This window comes from Gnatocerus cornutus, chromosome 1, assembly GCF_029298725.1.
Source record: "Gnatocerus cornutus isolate USDA-ARS CGAHR chromosome 1, icGnaCorn1.1, whole genome shotgun sequence".
In the NCBI taxonomy this organism is placed as follows: Eukaryota; Metazoa; Arthropoda; class Insecta; order Coleoptera; family Tenebrionidae; genus Gnatocerus; species Gnatocerus cornutus.
Window position 1 is genome coordinate 37,196,345 of NC_142233.1, and position 20,482 is coordinate 37,216,826.

General features: G+C 34.5%; 1 protein-coding gene across 1 annotated transcript in view; it reads left to right on the plus strand.

The window, feature by feature from the left end:
* LOC148182254 (uncharacterized) overlaps nt 1-20,482 on the plus strand; it is a 116,597-nt gene that overhangs the window by 56,854 nt on the left and 39,261 nt on the right. Inside the window, exon 5 of the mRNA XM_088029345.1 lies at nt 14,086-14,113. Within this exon, the coding sequence (XP_087885471.1) occupies nt 14,086-14,113 (28 nt within the window). The remainder of the gene's footprint in view (nt 1-14,085; nt 14,114-20,482) is intronic.

The following is a 20,482-nucleotide window of genomic DNA, read 5'->3' on the forward strand; positions in this document are numbered from 1 at the left end:
CGGTGTAAAAGATCTGCCGCAATAATCTCCGATTATCGCGCTTAAATCTATGTGTCTTAAAAAATGGCCTGAAATAAATTTAGTGGGCCCCTGATGCGGATGTAGCTCATTCAACTAATCATCAACTCGGCAGTCCATGTGCTCAGTTTCCCACCAAAACCCTCGTCGATTTCCCGTCGTGAAAAATTCCGTTTCGCACGTGTAGGAATCGAACAAGGCATGTCCGTGCATATTTATAAAACATCCCTTCTTTTTCAAAGGCCCCCGTCCGGCCCTGTACACGAACAATAAAGAACTCTGCGCCAGATGTTTCTCAAAGTGTGTCCACAAGGCTGCCGATAACGCTGTGATTTCTTTGCCAGCTGCTGTGGGCCACAACAGTGTCTTGTGTGTGATCGCGTTGTGAGGACGCCGTGCACGTTGTGTCTAATTTCAAATATTCCGATAGTGCATTGTTTTGACTGAGTAAGTTGCGTCACGTGTTCGAATGTTTGCTGAGTGAGGCAAGGTACAGATAGGATTGCAAAAGATCGTTTGGAGCTGCAGACTACATACATCACTGTCTTTCTTATTTTCGCTTAGCGAATTACCTATTCAATCTTTTACACGTGTAGCTCTTCGTATTCCATTTAGAGAATTGGCTTCGGGAGTGGAAGAACCGACGGACTGTTAAATTTTAAATATTGCCGTTACCGGTGTTGGCTGGGGTTGTAGGCCATTTGCATCCGAGAGGAATTTCATTGAGAAATAGGCGATCTATTTTTAAGGAGCCGCCGGAACCTGGTTACTCACTTATTGAATTTATTTTAAGGCGAATTCTAGCGTATTCATACATTTGTTGCAAACGACGCTAGATTTAATAAAACACGATTGGCGCAATGTAATCAAATACAATGGAAATAAACGGAATGATTAAATTGTAGTAGTCAAATAACGCGTGTGGAATATTTACGACTAGTTTATTATACGAGAAAATATTCGAGGATTATACAATAATTATACTCGGATAGTAGTGGGTCAGATGATGTACAACGTCCTCACGTGACGGCAATCTACCGATAATAATCGCCATTGTCAAATAGTTATGTCATTTATTGGACCGCTTTATAGCGATTTTGAATGGATGTTGGCGGTTTTCTGGCTTTAGATCACTAATAACGCGGAAAATTCGCCTTTAACGATTTTCACGAAGAATTTTCAATTGACTACCTTCTTTACTACTCGTGAAAACGTCACGTCAAGGTGGGGTAAAGCTTTTATGCGAACGCTAAACCCAACAACTTTCGCAAAATACAATCTTTAATCCTTTGTAATTAAGTTTTTTTCCAATATCTAATAGGTAAAATTTCCAAAAAATTGCAAATAATTTTTATTATCGGAATTTTAGTGTCTCTATTGTCTACGAAAGCAATCTAAGTATCTATCACCTCCAATGTACAGTGGGAATGTTGATATTTCGCCAACGCAAATAATTACAAAATAATTATTATCCACATCGCGATTGCGTGTTTGTTAACTTACATCTTTTACAGAGTTTTCAAAAAAACTACGAAATCGGCTGTCCCAAGCAAAAACACAGTACAGTAGAACCTCGATTATCGGTGCATTACAAAAAGCATACAAATCGAAGACCAACTACTTCGTATTTTTGCTTCCAATGTTAGAAAAGTTACATTTTGGAATTTCACGAGTAACAGTTGGTGTAGTTTAATGAGATTTAAGTCAGTGCAAACAGCAAAAACAAAATTATGAGTTTAAATTTCTGTCTTAGAATAGTAGGGCTCGTAAACAATAAGAAAAATGCTTGAAACAAATTCTTTTGCAATGAAATCCTTCATAATTAAGAAAAATGAAAACTCAAATGGCAGAAAAAATTTTGGGACCAAAAAAGAAATAAATGAAAGTTCCAGATTTTTTTACTACAAAATAGTTACTTTTATGTAATATGTCTGATAAGAGTAGATTGTTTCAATTTATTTCAATATTTCAAATTGTTATTGTTAAGATGTTGATAAATTTTGTTTAAGTTTTTATATATTTTGAATTAAAAAAACGCTCCAAATAATTCTGTTGCCTTAAACCGTATGTTTATTTAGCAACTCGATTATCCGTGTTTTTCGATTATTCGTGCAGGCTCCGGTTCCGAGAAGCAAGGATAATCGAGGTTGTACTGTATCTGGTTTTTAAAAAAAAAATTACTGGACTTATTTAATGACCTATTTAAAAAGGCCTTTCCAAATGATTTTAACATTACACTTGTCATTTATCTTTTTGTCATTTAAAAATCTTCAGATTAATGACACAATAAAAGTAGAGTTCAAATTATTTATGAAAGCGTTTTAAATAAGTTAATTCTAGGCCCATTGAATTTTTTTTTAAAAAGCAGATACTGTGTTTTGCTTAGTACAGCCGAAATGTAGGAACTAAAGTTAAGACTTAGTTTTAAGATTCGAATTAATTTGTTAACCAGCACTTAAAATTATAAATATTTTTACCAGAGCTCAACATTTCTTTTTAAATTTTGATATTTTAACTTCTATAATATCGCGATGTGAGAATTATAAGGTTCTAAGTGATTTTGGTGAAAATTCAAATTGTTTTACGATTTTTTTTAAACATTTTCTATCAAGTATAAAATGAAGTAATTTAATATTTTAACAAGCCAAAATGATATTAATAAATCCTATCATTTTTTTAAATAAATACTTAATAAATTGAAGAGATATCATTGATAACGTAAACACTGATCAATTTAATGCAAATGTTAGTTAGAACCTTATAGTTCTCAGGTCGCGATATGTAGACTAAACATTTGCCGTTTTTTGCCACTATTGATTGCCAAAAAGGATTTTAGGGATTTATGTATTTACGAAAGTCGAATTATCTGAAAATGACAGAGAGGAATAACTTTAAGTCGATCAATTTGCCATAAGAAATTGAGACGTTTGTAATAGTTTTTTGCAGTAGAAGTGCGGAAAAGACCTCATGGGCGTAACTAGGGCGAATTCAGCTGCATGTGAGAGAGTTATGCTATGAGGTTTCGGTGAGATTGTTGTACATCATTTTTATGGTGCTTTTTCTACAGTTACTACGTTTTTATTAAAAAAAAAATTAAGCAATTTTAAGGTGTGTTGGTATTAACTTTGTCACTAATTATAGGTAAGGACTAAATTTTAAAACTATGTGAATGGGTTAATTAAAACCGCCCCAGATGAAAAAATGTTCTTTATTCTTTATAAATTAATCTTATTCTCTATAACAGACTTCTTACGTGAATAAAAAAAAATCTGAACCAATTTACCATTTGAAATTGCAGCGTGATTGATTAACTGAGAAATAGCAGAAATACTTTTTCTATTTCCATTATTATTTATAAAAATAACATACCAGTGACATTATCAAAAGGTCGTTAGAGGCATTCATAATACAACCCCGAAAAACGGTTTTGACATTCAAAAATACAAAAGCGATGTGGGGTGGCCCCCTCCTCTTTGCTCTAGCCTACATAAGTCTTTTTAACAATTTGTTGCATAGCTTGTAATTTAAAAGCAATAAGAAAATATAAATTCAATTTGTTAACTGATGAGACCGGTTTTTTGTACTGTGTCGTTTACGCTTCGAACAATATAGGAAAATTTATATAAATTTATATTAATTCATTCAACAGGTGGGGAAGCCCTAAAAAAAGCAGTTTTTGCATCAATTTTAAGTATTCATGGAGCAATACCAGCTTTCAATATCGAAAAAAAAATTATTACACGTAAGACGTCAATAGATTACATTTCTTGAATTCAGTATTCACACATAATCGCTTATATTTTATTTTTGAAAATAACACTTTTGGCTTTAGTTGATTTTTGCATGTATTTTAGTTCTTTAAAAAACCGGGTAAAAATGATGTTTTCCTGTTAATTTTGGGGACAAACACAGTCAGCTAAATATAACATCAACTTTGTTCACTGAACATTATAATGCTCGTTTCTTCTCATGTTGAAATGTATTTAGAGTAATCAGAAGCATTATATAGTTACTGTAATTTTATTATGTATACATGACAGTTCCATGCATACCTTCACAACATTTATGAGTTTAACGAAACATCTACACAACATAATCCCAGCCAAGTTGTGCGCCACTTGCAGGGAAGTGTAATGATCTAATGATAATGATGTGTCCGTTGATTTATATTCAAATCTATTTTTATCCAGCTTTTGTGTAAATAATAATATTTTGGTTGATTTAAAATTGAAATAAGCTTATAGCCTCTGTTTTATTCAATGTGTTCTATTTAAAAATTTCTGAATTCTTGTGGTAGCTCTAGATGCCCCTACTGAATATGCATCATGCGTACGTCACCTACGAGGCCGCACCAATCGAGGAAGCATCAATATTCTATTAGTTTGACCCGTGATTTTTTGTGACCTTCTTTACATTATTTTCGTGCCCTTGTGTCTGGGGTCAAAGGGCCGCCATTGTATGTTATTCTTTCCACACAATCATCGTCATTTTTAGCTTCGTCGGGGTTGGTTGTTGCCGTAATTATTGATAAGTAAACGGAAATGTCATCGCGCGATGGCATCTTTTTAACGGCACACTTTTTTCGCGCTCTTTGATCTAATGGCTCTTGTAATGGTGCACTCACTTTATTATGGCAATTCAGTTAGGATGCGCTGTGTCCGAAGAGGTCTTTTGACGAAACAAACCCAATTTGCATGGCAGCACGATTCAGATATAGATATATTCGATGTGGCCTAACACGTTTACAGCTTTTTAAGGGCGCTTTTCGCATGTCGCTACTGATATAGGATGTGCTCGGATTAGGGGTTTCTGTATGGTTGGTCGTATTGCTGTTTCATTTAAATTTTCCGATTTGCGGCCGATCCATGCACGCATTTTGCATTTTTCATAACGATAGATATTCGATACGATTTGGTTTAGAGACAGTTTTCGTGATTTCGCATCAGTGATGTAGATGGATTCCAATAAAACAGTCTGTTCACAGAAATCGGGAAAACATTTTAGATTTATGTGCCATAGGGAAATTACATACAGAATTTTTGTCATCATTTTTTAACATTAAAAGTAGACGCTCTTAATAGAAATTTTTGCATATCGTCGGCTTAAGTCAAGTTGCTAAGTCCATTTTTGAACAAAATGCGTTTTCAATTTTATAAAAATGGTAACCGAATGGTACATCCTTTTATGTGTTAGTGTTTCAGAATTTATTCCCCAAATTTTCAAATTCCAGATTTGACGACAAATATGTTAAAAAATAAGATTTCTCGACCTTGGTTAAAAACATTCAAAATGGACTTTGCAACTTTAGCCGACGATATGAATTCCGATTTATATTTTCATTTGGACTTTAAATGTTTAAAAGTTAAATATAAAAAAGATAACTCAAAAGAAATTGTTTTTGAAAATATCGTGGCTCTATAAGTTTAAGCATGAAAATTAATAGAACTTAAAATTGGAAAATGGGAAATTTAAACGAAACTTTCAAAAGGTGTATTTAAACCCGCTTTATAAATTGACTTTCGTTCATTTGGTGTAAGCACAACGGGCAGCGCATTAATGGTTCAATTAAAAGTTACAAGTGAATCAATACTATTCTCAATGGTTTATCTTGGTCTGGACTAACAGATCGCACTTTTTATTTTTCACTTGCGTTCTGCAACGAAATACGGCTTCGATTTAAATTATTTCACTTGTCGGAAAGTTTAAAGGTGTGACCAATTTTTTAGAATGTTCCTGAAATTTGCAGACAAAAGTTCACATCTGGAGTTAAAGACGTTTAACAATGTGAAGTCCACATAGATAAATATACGAAGTTTTGTAAATCTGAAAATTTTGATTTAAAAGTTTTAGACTGAGTGTTTCTATTTGAAAATTGCATTTACAAGAACAAGTAAAAAAAATTAATAAAAGCATTTATGAGTTAATTATTTAAGGGTTAACAAACTGTTATTGATATAAATTATAATTCGAGTACAGAGTTATTCTCAAACATGGTGCTACATATTTTTTCCATTTGTGATTTTCTTTAGTTTGTCTTGTTTACTCATGTTATGAACTGTACTTTTAAATGCAAACATCTATGTTTAAAAAATTGGCACTACACTAAAAAAACACTTTTAAGTTAAACTCACAACTTATTTGACGATTGCTGATATTTGATTGGCGGGAAAATGATCTCATGTCACTTTCACATGATACTACATATTTAATCGAAATTAAAGATTTTAATTTGGCTGTTGTAAACCGGCCCCCTAGTGGCGATCGCATTAAGTTAAGGTAATTTTCATCATTTCATGGTTCAAGGTTATGCCAAAATTAGAAACGCAATCCCAGTTTTGATGTATAAATCACGAAGTTTTAAACACCTGAAAAGTGCACAGATTTATAAAGTGTCATCTGATATTTGATGTTTGAAACCTGAGATCGCTTAAAGCATAAAAGTTTAAATTGGAATTGTGAATTTTTTAATCTGAAGCCGTAAATTCGAAATGGGGGCATCCATATAAAATGTGGTCTGAAAGTGACTGAGCGTCATTCATTAGTCCACTTGAAATGTAAAATGTGGATATAATTTTCAGAATTTTCTAAACTTTTGAGAATAAGTATGTAAGTATGAGTAGTTACGTCCATGTACAAGAAGCTGCAGTATTTTTAACCATGGAGTTATCTATTCTTTAACCGTCAGACTGTTACTAATGGGAATGGGTTATTAAAAACGCACATAAAATTCGTAATGGACCACACACTGCCACTCAATTGACATGGAAAGTATTGGAAAATATCTATTAAGGTTACTTGGATAACATCTGTGGAAATTGTTATTCGGAACATTCCACTATGGAACTATGGATGTATGTAATTATGTATAAACGAAAAAAAGTGCATATAAAGGAAAATTGCAAGAATTTTTAGAGAAAGTATAAAATCTGTCTTACATCACCCGTTATTGATCGTTCTTTTTACAAACCCAGAATAAGAAAACATAACTTTTTAATTTCCACACAGTTTTTTAGTACAGTCAAGAAAAACGAAAACTCGATAACATCCGTGTTTTTTCTCTCGAGTTTTGCCCTATTTTTGCAGGATACACAACGCTTGAGATTGCGAAAGGACAAAGAAAATGGGTTATAGTAAAAACTGGACCCACTTTGGCATTCACAATAATTCAAGCTGTTGACTTTATCGAATTGGTGAACGAAACGTATCATGAAAACAAAACTCAAATGATTTCATTAAATATCATATTGTCGCCATGTGCTCGTAAAATAAGAAATTCCTGTCGTAGAAAGCGAAACAAAATGTGATATGATACTGTTATAATGACGTCGTTACGACACCACGAAATATGTTCCTGAAATCCCGAAAATTCCTCTTGTGAAGTTGGAGATCCTTTACAAGTTATATTCTGTTTTTCATTAGCAACCGCCTCTGATAACATATCCAGGATCGTTTATTGTTTTATCGAAACATGAACATTAAGATGTATCTAATACCTTTGTATGCTTACATGTAAAGTACATCATAATAGTGATCATACAAATAATTCATAATAACATAGTTACTGTTTCATAATAGCATAGTTACCGTCTCATAATAGCACAGTTGCCATTAATCCATAATATTCAACGTTTTTGTGCAAACGAAAGCAACTCTAAAGACCAAAATTAAAAACATTCTGAAGATCTGCATTTATTTATATGAATTCTAACATAAAATATCTTGGAAAATATTTTTCTCGCTGTTTCATCGCGTTCAAAAATTCCGTCAAAAATTGGAAATTTGCAGAACTGTTGAGTGGTAACATTGCCACCCTCGTCCATGTTTCGATAAAGCTTTGTATTTACTACGGATATTAACTAATTCATAAAAAACTCGGACGTTAACAAGTAACGTCCTCGTTCATTATGAATTACTTAATACCCTTCTCAAATAAATAGCTATAAATAAGATCGTTTTTAACACAGGTTGTTTAATAAATTACTCCATTTTAAACAATGAGTAAAATGTAGATTTTAGGTTGGTTATTCGCAACGGAAAACGAATCAATGACCCTGCTTAGATAAACAAAGGTCGGATATTGGTACATTGTTGAAAATTTGGGATTTTTGTGGACATTTGGCGTCTGGTTTATCCGGCTGGAAAAACAAAGGGTGTGAATTGGCCGGGTGCTTCGTATTAAATTGATTATTTTGACTGAAAAATTCTAGTAGAAAGGTGGTTTGCCGGGGAAAAGAATTTAAAAAATGTGGAATTTTGTTCCATTGAATGACAGTTACCAAATTTAGTGGAAATATGTTTCATAAAAAACGAACAAATTTGGTTGTTCGGATGGGAAAATAGAGACTTGACATTTGAGAAATCTGCTCTGAGAAGCATAACAATTTCCTTAAACACATACATAGAATTTTATTCACTTCATAATCCTCTGACATTGAGTGGGGGATTTGGGAATTGAGCTTTCGCCCTATTCATTTTCTTTTTTATGGTAAAATGTAGAAGGAAACTACTCCATTTTTATTGTGTCAGTATCTGTTTCCATTTTCTTTGTTATGATGTCAGTGATTTCGTGTTGTGTCTAATCTTGTCAGCTCGCAACATCGCCTCTGGCGGCTTTTAAGGATACATCACGCTCAAAATACACCAAACCCGCTCAGTCTCTCCAAAATGAAAATTTCTTGATGAAAATTTTTTGTGTATGTGTAGTGGGGATGGGAAATAGTTACCTGGCTCAGTCCCAAAAGGAATTCCATCAACAAAGCCCCTTTTAAAATTTAATTGCGCTTAGTGCTTATTTTTTGAATTAAGCCGCTTTTAACCCGCGTTCACTGTTGTTTTAATGCTTTGCTGGTACTCGTACATTTCATGAAAGCATCCCTCGGAAGTAGTGTGAGTTCCATTATTGTAGAATTTAATCTCCTGCGATTTCCTCTATTGGAAGTCTGGTATTGTTTTTATTGGGAGTTTGCTACTTCTTGGCTTATCTCGTTACGGCAGATGTCGAAAACGCTTCACACGAGATGAGCACATTTTTCCTTATGTTTACATTTTACATCATTCGAACAAAATCAACCTTTTTCTTGCCCAGGTGAGTGAAACGGGGATGAAAACCTCGTTTCACGCTCTAATAAAATGTAATATTAGGTTCGGTGAACCCTAGTCAAAATTCCCAATCTTCACATTATATTTAACACAAATTATCCTTTTAAAAATTATGGCAACTGGAATTTATACCCTATAAAATTACTCGAGTGTGCTTTTTATGAGGTAAAAACCTGACAAATAAGCGCACATGTACCCGAGGTTAAGTTCGCAGAGAAAAGCGCTACAATGTCAAGATGATCTAAATTCCTCCATTTCTGCCGTCAGATAAAATCAAACATTTCAGAATATCAAATTTTCGACGTTTATTGGGGTCGTTGTGTAAATGCAAGGGCACAGCTCCCCGACGATAACGCTCAAGGGTTGCAGTAATTATGTAAATCAAAATTTTAACAGGCTGTTAAAAATTTTAGTCGAGGTAACCTGCGTTAAAATTAATTACAAACACATCCATTTTTAATATTATGAGATTGTAAAATTCTGTAAGCTTGCTCAAGGCGACAAGTTATGGCTCACGTTCAAAAGCTAAATTAGAAAAATTTGAAAAAAAAAATTATAATTACTTTATTGGTAATTGGAAAGACTGTGTTGTCATTTTGAAAAATCACTTTCGGCTCAGTTTCTAAAACACTGTTCAAGGGATGAATTCTAACAGAAGCTTTCATGTCTTCGAGAAAATGGTCGGATCTATTTTTTTTTCACTACTAGCTTGAGAACATGTTATTCCGTCTGCTTCGAACTGTGAAATTATAAATTTTTCTCCTATAAGTAGATAAAGAAAGTGTATTTTGGGTTGCCTGTATTAAACTAAATACAGCCGTGCGCTTTAAGATGGCGAGAGCTACAGATGCACAGTAAAATCGCGCTCAGAATTTTTAAATGTTTGGCCACTCATGGGCGAGGAATTCGAAACTCTCGCCATCCTAAAACGCACAAGCTGTATTTAGTGTGTTCTTCTTGGTATAAGTATACTGCCTATTATGCTGTTGATATTAAATAAATTAGTAATTTAAAGGGTGGGCAATATGAACGGGGAGAAATCGAAACACCAAAAAGTGTCTAGAAAATTGTAACAAAGTTGTCATGTAATAAGGAACATCGGAATCTACAACTTTGTAACATTTTAACGTCATTTTAGTAGCTCTACGAGTCGACCACTTTTATTAAGAATTAAAGCGTCCATTTTCTCGGTCAACAGTTTGAAACTCCAGGTGCATTCGTAACAGTTAAGTTTCTGCGACGATGCTCTAGAGACCGTGCTCAAAGATGTCTCCATTGTGGGAAATAGGTTGTGATGAAGTGCCTCCAGGTACACCCTTAAAGTTTGCAATCGATACGGTGAGATCGAACTTCCAACGACCTCAAAGTCTATCAGGAGTTGGGAGTTATCGGAGTGACAGGCAACAGTGTTTATAAATATCCTGATAGCGTTAATCCCTATGCATTTATGTTAATTCGAGGACTCTCATTGCATATTCAATTTGTTACGTGGTGTCAAATCGGTCGCACATAATTCCAGGGCCGTCTGGACGTCTTCTCCACGATATACTACCTCCCATAATATTCATAATGACAGGGTCAGATATGCTCGGGTTTGATTTAGTTGTCTCTTACCAATTTAGAATTCCAACGTCGTCTCCTCCAGTTAAATTTAATCACGCTCAGCCTTGCATAAACTTCAGTCCGTTGTAAGTTGAGCAACTTGAAGAAAACTGCCGATGTATTTGGATGTATAAAGTTTATGAATTTTCCAACGGGGGTGGTACAAAAGGGGGGTAGAAGAGATGGAATTTCTTTCAGAACTGCTGCTTAATTATTTTGCAAGCCCCAGATACCTATTTAATGAGATTTAAAGAAAAGTCTTTTCAACAAGAAGCACGGACTCATTTGAAATATTTTAATAAACTGGAACGACTGATTAACGTTAATTAACGGCAAACGAGTTTACTTTTCGGTTAATTAACACGAGGAATAATCTCAGTCAGAAAGTAGTGGACTCTGCATTGTTTCCCACAAATAAACAAGCCAAAATATGTAAATCTTCTGATTAATCATTGACATTTGCTTGCCAAGAATGTCGAGGGCTTTGATAAAACCTAACTTTAAAGTATTTGAAATTAATTAAGTCTGGGGAAACTCTTGAATTGTTTGCCCAAGTATAATGTATTATTACAACTCTGCTTTGATTGTTTCAAATTTAGCCATAGCAACACAGTATTATTCGGTTTCCAGTTTCAGACTTTAGGTGAACTCTACAACAGATGGCATAAATCCGTTACAACTTTGGGGCTGTATTTCTAACTTCCAGAAAATACACGTAAAAAATTCGAATAGTAGTATGTGAAACGGCAAAAGTTGTTTTTATTCCTCGGCTCAAAGTTCGACAACCGTTTTTAGATTTCATTGTTCAGAAATTTTTGAAAGCAAATTTTGTTAATCTTTCGCTCCGAGCACTTTTGCAGTACCGGACTCGGCCTAATAAGAAGTGTATTAAAGCCGTCGGGTTGAAATGATAGCATTCATATTACCCAGATATTAGCGCTGAAACATTCCTAACACCAGTGCCACCAACTTCTTAATGAATCATTTCCCCAGCGAGCTTTATATCGCACTTAACTAACTCGCGTTAATTCGCGAACACCGATGCGAAACGAGACGTTGCAAGTGTCGCCATCTTTCTTCCAACCGCTAACTCCATCATGGCGACGTCTCCGCCGTCTGCTACCTCTTGGGCCGAATGTTCATAGTATTTATGGGACACTTATATTTATGATTTCGACCCGTTTCTGATAAATTATGTGATGCAGAAATGACGGTATTATTAGTGAAACCAGATTGGATTTGGGGGAAATACAGAAATACTTGGGGGAGTGATAAGTGAGCAAAAACTAGTAGGTTTGATGATTGGATTGTTATTGCAGGCGGGACAGATGTAGCCCAAATGTGTATATAAATTCATTGCGAATTCATGAATTATTGCGTGGCTGTTTACTCGATCTAGAAATTTGTTATAATGTTGACCTAAATTTGTATGGATAAATAATTATGGCATTGTCGGCACTTTTGAATATAAAATGTTGAACTGTAATAAAATATACAAGTGTTTCACATCTGGAGAACTTGATTTTTAACGCACAATTCAGTTGCATTTATTTTGAATAAGATATAATGTATCTGAACTCATGCATACAAAATAATGAAAAATGTGCAACTTGCCAATTTTCGTTATTTATCGATAAAAGATGGCTTGCATATTTGGTTTATTTTGGAGTCTACGAACTATTGCCAAAATGCCAACAATAGACGAGCGGTAAATAATGAAGGCGTGATAAATCATAAGCCAAATTAAAAAGACCACAACCTCTGGCTATACGTCATAAATTGGTCGAATTTACGAAGGCAACGTGCCAAAATCTTTGCAGTCACCCCAAAGACCGCTCAAACGTGCCGTAATTATTATACAGCTTATGATTTCTAAAATGTAGAAATGGAAGCTATCTGGTGAATATAATTTGGAAAATGGTTCGATAAGAAAGGTGTTTATTTATCTATTTCGTTGTCGTATCGAACCGGAGCGTGATACGTAATAAAGAACGTTTTCTTCCAGTCCCTTGTCATTCTCTCGCCCGGTGTATTTTAACAACTGGACGGAGAACTGATAAGGGCTTGTGGGAAACCGAACATCTTCGTAGCTGCCACTCCAACGCCACGCAGAAATCGCATGAACATATTTAAACCCCCAACTGATCTTCACACTCCGTCACACTTTAAAGGATAAATTCGATTTGGCCGAGAAATTCTCGACGTCACCAAGATGCAAGAGCCGTTTAACACTCGCGAGACCACAAATCACGCTCAAATCGCATATAAAAATGCCGTCGACGTGGAACATCAGCTTGAATATTCTTCAGAGGCACGAATCGACTTCATTTTCTCCTCAAGTTTAATAAAAACCGACTAATGAAAGATAAAGACTGCTTTACAATATCTATTAATTCAGCAACACGGCTTTCTGGCGCCTGAAACACCGTCAAATCGCGTTCACGACGAAATTACGGCATTGAGACGAAGTATCGGTTTAGAGGTTTCTCGTGAAATGTACAGTCAATTAACTTCGTGAAATAGAACTTTCAAGGAAAGAAGGGTCTTGCATTTTCATCCGCAGCTTTTAGCTCCTCTCTGAATTATGATGACTAGTAGCGTTCTTAAAGTTTTTTAGTACACTAAACCGCCCAAAATTGCACGAATAACCGAGTTCGTATGCAAATAACAGTTATGTGAGCAAATGGAACTGAATAAATATTTGAATTGATAGATAAATGCATCGTCTGCTTCCAAAAATAAGCTCGGAAATTATGTTCGTTTTATCAGATTTATTCGCTAAAGGTGCAGATTCAAATGCTGAGACGCATCCCCAAGTTGGTCCACAGATCCAACTCATTTATCATCACCAATGAATGTATTGATATTTTCATATCGTTAATCTCATAGTGGGGAGAATCAAAGATACAATAAACGATAGGACCATCCGCTTTATTTTTGTGCATTATTTCACACAATTTCTCAAGGGGGTTTGCTAAATTTTGAAGCCTAACGTCATAAACAGGCTATCACTTTGACTAGTTTCTAACTTCCACAACAATCTTCAAAGTTTACAATACTACTATCTCACTATAGAACAGGAACGTTCATAATGGAAATCTAATATTCCACATGTACCTATCGACTGCCTTCAAATGTGTCAGTATTTTCCTGGGTTTTGGGTACCTGATTATAAATTTTCACTACCGGTTTTATAACTGTGTTTTACGCCGTAAATCATTCCAGATTAGTTTAAGCTTACACATTGTACAAGAAATTATTATATTTCACCCTTTTTCTTTCACATAATTAATCTCACCCTCGTTACAATACCTACAATGGTGTCTACATCACCATGTTTTTCACTTTTCCTTTTCTCTTTTTCAGTCCAACAACGTGGAAAAGGAGCTGGCAGGTATGAAGACACGTAATTTTTTAGAATTACTTTTTTGTAATGCTCGCATTCAGTGAACTTTAAATTAGTTCAGTGGAATTCGTACAGAACATTGTACACGCGTAATTGGAAATTTAGCTATCATATTTGCAAATAAATAATAGTAGATTTTGTTATACGACAGAAAAGTGGTACTTTTTGTCGAGCAATTAAATTGCAGTAGTAAGGCGAAGCGTAGCATATGCAAAATTGCGAGACAGCAAAGCCACTTTTCGGCCAAATAACAAATACTACTTTTTCTCCAAACGTTAGATTTAGTTCTACGACCGACAATGAGTGAACGCAAATTGAACTACAAGGTGTTTATAAATGTTTCTAGCATCAAGGGTGGCTATGAAAAGTCTAAGAAATTTGCCGCTCATTACAAATGTGGGTTGCGATTTTTCAACTGACATTTGCAGTTAACCTCAAACATGGAGCACATTAAGTTTTGAGAAATAAACTGTTCTAGTTGTGGTTTAAAACCTGAAAATCAAAAACTTGGACACAAAACCGTAACTGAAACTTCATTGACGTAAGTAACATTGTAAATAATTTTCAAGATAGTTATATTCACTATGAAAACAAAGCGGCAAAATAGTGCATGGCAGGAATTCCAGAGCCACCCTTGATGCTAGAAACATTTATAAACACCGTGTATAAACATGGATGGCTATGCATGTAGTTGTCATCGATGACATTTACTGTGAAAAATATTGGTTTCAAAGAATTTCAAAGTTAAAATCGTGCAAGTGCCATACAAAATGTAAGTCTCAAATAGTAACCATCTCAAAAAGTACTTTGTGCGCCTTCGTCAATTTTTTATGAGATTTATGATACTCATTTGCGGCAAGAAAATCACCTCTTGAATGTCTAGGCAGTCAAACGTGACATTTCGAATAGTTGATTTTATTTTGCAAGTTGGCATCGCTGCAATGTCAATTGTGTCAATTTGTGTGCAGATTTGGAGGCCAATAACCTTCGAAAATAATAATAATGGTAGATTTATTATAAACAAAGATACCACAAAAATTTGCTGAAACACATTTGAATTTAAATTAATCTGCAATCGTTTGATTTGAATGGGGTGCTATCAACCTATTTTCCATCTGATGAAATTCCCCTAAATGACGGAATGACGTTTCAAGTTTAAACCAAAAGTTAAAATAAATAACTATTAATAATTGTCGGCGCACAAAATTTCGTGTTTGACACGGCTAGAAAATGTTTTGGAAATGCAAGGAAAGTATTGGTATATACAATACTTTCCTTGCATTTCCAAAAGACCATTTTCTAGCCTAGTGAAACAAATAACTATTTTCTGCCTTGGCAGCAAAAATGTTTCTTTGTCAACGAGCGCTTTTCACTACTTATATCAAAATTGCCTACTTTACTGCCTAAAAACGACTAAAAAATAGTGACTTTTTGTGACGTTTGGAGAAAAAACATTTTTTATCCAGAATAGTACATTTTGTTATGAGTGAAACGCTGGTTAAAACGAATCCATCAATTATTTATTCATTTTACTAGCAATATCAAACCCAAGTAAAAAATAGGCTTCTAATTGGTTGTAATGAAAGTAGCATGTATTTATAGGTCTTATGAGTATGAGATTTTGCTGTTATAAATCCCTCTTATAAACCCTTTGGTAATTACTTTACATTTAGTAGGTAGATACTAAATCTTGCTCCTAGGTAAATCAATATCTTTCGTGTTAATTGTTCGCATAATGGTATTGCACGCAACGTGGGTACAGACAAAATAATCTAAATGTTATCTGTTATTCGACTGGATTGTTCTTGCTACAAGACTGTTTTGTTTGTTTTGCAGGTGCAATTCGTAAATCACTATTGAGGGAATTTATCTTCTCTTTGAAATTTGAAATGTGTTGGTAACTCTGTTGTCTATCGATTTTGACATTTCTCTCCTGTAAGAAGGATCAACACAACTTTCTCCTGAAATTATAAATAATACTTTTAACCTTAAAATCTCAAAAGCCGCTTTGTCATTATAGACAGAGCTACCAACAAATTTCTAATTCCAAATTGAAGGAAAAAAATTGCAGTTTAGCTGTGATGACATGTCAATCTTTTATTGAATTAGCACTAAATTTATCGCCTACCAAAATCTGTTTAGACGCTGACGACATTTATGTAAAAGTTGAAGCCAACCCTAAAGCTTCGTGAAAGTTCATTATCCGCGATTCCCTTTTTAAACATTTTTGCCTACTCGCACATAGCTTAGACACACACTCACGTTTAACACATTTTTGGCGTATCACGTTAAACTCGTCTTTCCTTTTATTATAATATCCGCACGTTAATTAAGAAACGCGACTCTCTGGTGCCGAGGAAATGAACGAAGGTGGCACAAAAGCAAATAAGCCAAGTCCTCTCTGAAAAATTCGTCGAATTTTCAGATTGAAGTGATAAAGTTATCTTGACAGGTATGATGTAACTGCATGTTATTAGTTCCAAACTAGAGATGTAGACTTAGTTTCACTTTGTTCTCTATCAACCAAGTCGTCGGGCTTTAGACTGTTTTAATCCTGAGTGGCATAGTTGGAGTTGAATTTCTGTCCTGAAATAATGCCACGAGAAGCAGAGATAATAGAGGAGAAAAGCAAAGCAGGAGGGTGGATTTCGGTTCCAACCACCTTTGATGTGGAGACGATGTGCATTCCGGCCCAAAATACCATAATCATCATCGCTGCACGTTGTACACTTAAGCGCAAATTATTGATTGGAACTTGGGCTGCTGCGGCTGCTTGCTAATTGATTAATGCTAAATCGATTACCATCTAACCAGAAAATAGTAGACGCCAATTTTAGCACCTCGATTGGATGGAATTTGTGTTACAAGCATCGAACAAGATAGGAGAAGGCCTTGTCGTGTAGCTTGTCATTATCAGAGACCAAAAGCAAATATGCAGTAGCAGAGGAATAACTTTTTTAGGATTTCACTTTGGGGATCGGACGTGTGCAACCAGAGATTTGGGAATTAATAGATGGGGGGACATTGTCAAAAGTCTTAGAAACATATCTACGATTACAACTTTACAACTTTCGGCCTTGTCTGTTGCACGCATTCAATACAATGTATACCTATCTCTCTCGCCAGGATGGAGAGTTTTTGATTGGCTAATTTTAAAACTTGACAACAGATTGACAACAATTGTAATGTGTGACAGTTCACAGCAAAATGAGTAATCCAACGCACTGTAACACAACAAGTTCTCTCAGCACCATAAAACTACCGACGTCGCATTCTACAGACGACAGAAAGTGAGTTCAAAGAGGAATTTTTGGCTCAAGACGCATTTGAACAAATTCGTGCTAGAATTGTCGAAACAGATTTTGTAAAAACGTAGAATAAAAATGGTACAAATAAGGGCTAACTAGTGAAATAAAAATCAATGGAATATTACAACTGGCATGTTTCTGAACTAAATCGTCGTCTGTGGAGAAATTGAGAAGCAAAATATGAAAATTAACCACAGACTACAAAGTGCAAAGAAAGTGAATTATGATGCGATTAGCAGATGATTTATAATTGAAACGGAAGTCACCAAACATACGGAGAGGAAGAAAAACATAGATTTTGACGAAGAAAGAAAAGATCAAGATTCAATTAAAAGAAATATCCTAGTTAATAAAAATCCAAGGTGTACCTAACTAAATTGGATGATTGGAGAAATGTTCAAAGTATTGAAGAAATATACATAAAAGCAGTAAAAAAATACATTAAAAAGGGACAAGTAGATTGTTGAGAACATCAAAAGAATATGAACTGGTTAACAAAATAATGGACAGCTCTGACGACAAGTAAGAACAGAAAGAAGAACACGCTAGGAAACCTGTGACATTGTAGCAAATAAGATTCTGTTTAAGATTTGGACAGAGGCAAAAAGGTTAACAATGAGTAGAAAGGAGTAAAAGAAGATCGTGGCAGACCGAGATAAGACTGCGCTTTTTTCTTACACTCGGACGAGGAACAAAATCAAATTGATGTAAATAGTGGCAAATACATGTTAAAAGAGACTTTCTGCATTTTCTTCTTTAGAAGTCTGGGTCTAATGTAAAGTTTTCTATGTTCTTACAATTAATCTAAGCTGTTTGAATTAGCTTCTCCATTTTGCCAGGTTTCTGGTGTCAGACTAGAAAAGTGTTAGTCACACGTTGGTAATTTTGATTTTGTCATTAGTGTTTGACCTTAAACCTATTGAAAACAATGTTATGCACACTGAGAATTGTATCAATATCGTTTAATTGTGGAGCTATAAATGATCGGTTTTACCGCATTCATATTGTGGGAGTCTCCACTTGATGTAGAAGAGCTTCGGCCTATTAAGGAATGAAAGTTTCAACATTAAAAGACAGCAAAACGAAATCAAACTAGTGATGAAAGAACCTTGTCACAAAATTTAGCAACATACAAAAGAAATAACGTCTAAAACCTTTATTGTGTTATTCTCTAAGCAAAAACAGTCCACTGTAGCTCTGTTACTCTATACGCTACAGTATGCAAGTGAAAATGATATTCCTTAACAAAAATTTTCTCTTTTACGTACAGTTGCGGCGGATGAAAAGTAAGACAAAATGACAAGTTCAATATTTTGTCTTTGTAAAACCACCTATAATTGAAGTTTTTCAAATGTCAGTTCGATTGTCATTGAGACAGGACAATTCAGTGTCGTAGAAGAAAGAACTTTAGTTCAAACTTCAAATATTTAATAAAATTAAATAAACACTTTCAAGTCTTCGTGGCATCGACATAATAGCATGTTAAACGAAATGTTCAGGTCTCATTTGCCAGCTATCCGAAATGCTCTGGATCAATTTTTCGCGATTATTGGGCAAAATTTGTTCATTTATATTTTTGGTCATAATACCCCGAATGTTCTCAATAGGATTCAGGTCGAGACTCTTTGCCGGCTAAGGTAATGTTTGCGCCCTATTGTCCAGTAAAAAATTGCTGACAGGGCTCGGACTGCAGTTGAAAAGGGGTTTTTGGGAAGAAAATTTCCTAATACCACGTCTTCGTCCGGGGTTGATATTTTTCTTCAACCATTTCCTTGCTTCTTCGGATGGTTCCTGTCTCTCTAAACTAACGTTTTGCACGTAAAATCGTATTCTTATTGACACCAACTTTATCTGCAATAGTTTTTATGGCGAGTCTATCTATCAAACAAGCTAGAATCAGAGCTTTTTTGAAAATATTTTTTATAAGTTTAATAAAAGAGTATTGAACAAGTGAAGTTTACTGTAATGTTCTATCTGCCTTTGAGAGACTTTTTTAAACAAATCTTTATGTTATTTTCAAGGACATTTTTAACACTTTACATGAATTTCTTGACATTTTGGGGGTTAGACTTTTGTGCAAAATTAATAAAAACGTTTTTAACGCGTTTGGAATTTATTAATTGTTATAATAATTAACAATAATATTCACAACAGAAATCATATTACCCCAATTTTAAAATCTGAAGTTTGGGCGTTGGTTGTAACCGTCAACATCTTCTCCAACAGAAGTACTTCCGTTAAGACAGTTTAGATTGAAAAATAATCAAATGGTACGGTTTTTAGATATTTTTTCAAAAGTTTAAATAGTCACGGATTGCTCATTTGATCGTTTATACCGTAAACAACAAAAGGGGAGCATGTGGGTTGGATATTTTCTGCTAAAATTAATAATGGTTTTAGAGGTTAGTACCGCACGGTTCAAATTGTGGCCTTAAGAGTTAGGATACTGGTTGAACGGATCTTTTATAATAAAGAAAGGTGTATTAGTATATCAAAAACGGTATTAGTTCATTTTTTGCAATTTTGTGGGTTGGATAGTTTCTGCATAACTCCACTCATTTATCACAGCAGCAACAGAAATCAAATTGTCCCAATCATTCTGTACCTTCTTTTGGATGAAGTTGACAGAAGGTAGGAATAGACTGATGGTTCTAGCAGATCTACTTTATTTTTTCGGAATATCTCATCGCATTCCATTAACCTCAAATAGTCCTCAGACTGTTGAGAAGTAGTATTTGACGATCTCTTTCGTTTTTTCGAGTCCATTTTTGATTTAAGAATGACAACACTTCACGTTGGTATTCCGTTTGTCAAACAAAAACTTTTAAACGTCATTGCGATCAAACTCTACTCTACAAAGTTGGAGCACTGTAATTGAAACAATTACAGAAGTATTTAGAGAATATGAATTTTATGTATCTCTGTAAATATTTTTTTATAATGCTCTGTAAGCTACATACTGTAACAATTTACAGCCTATAGTAGAATTTTAGAGAATAACACTATTAAATTCACAAAACTTTGCATTCAAAAAAGTTCTTTACTGACA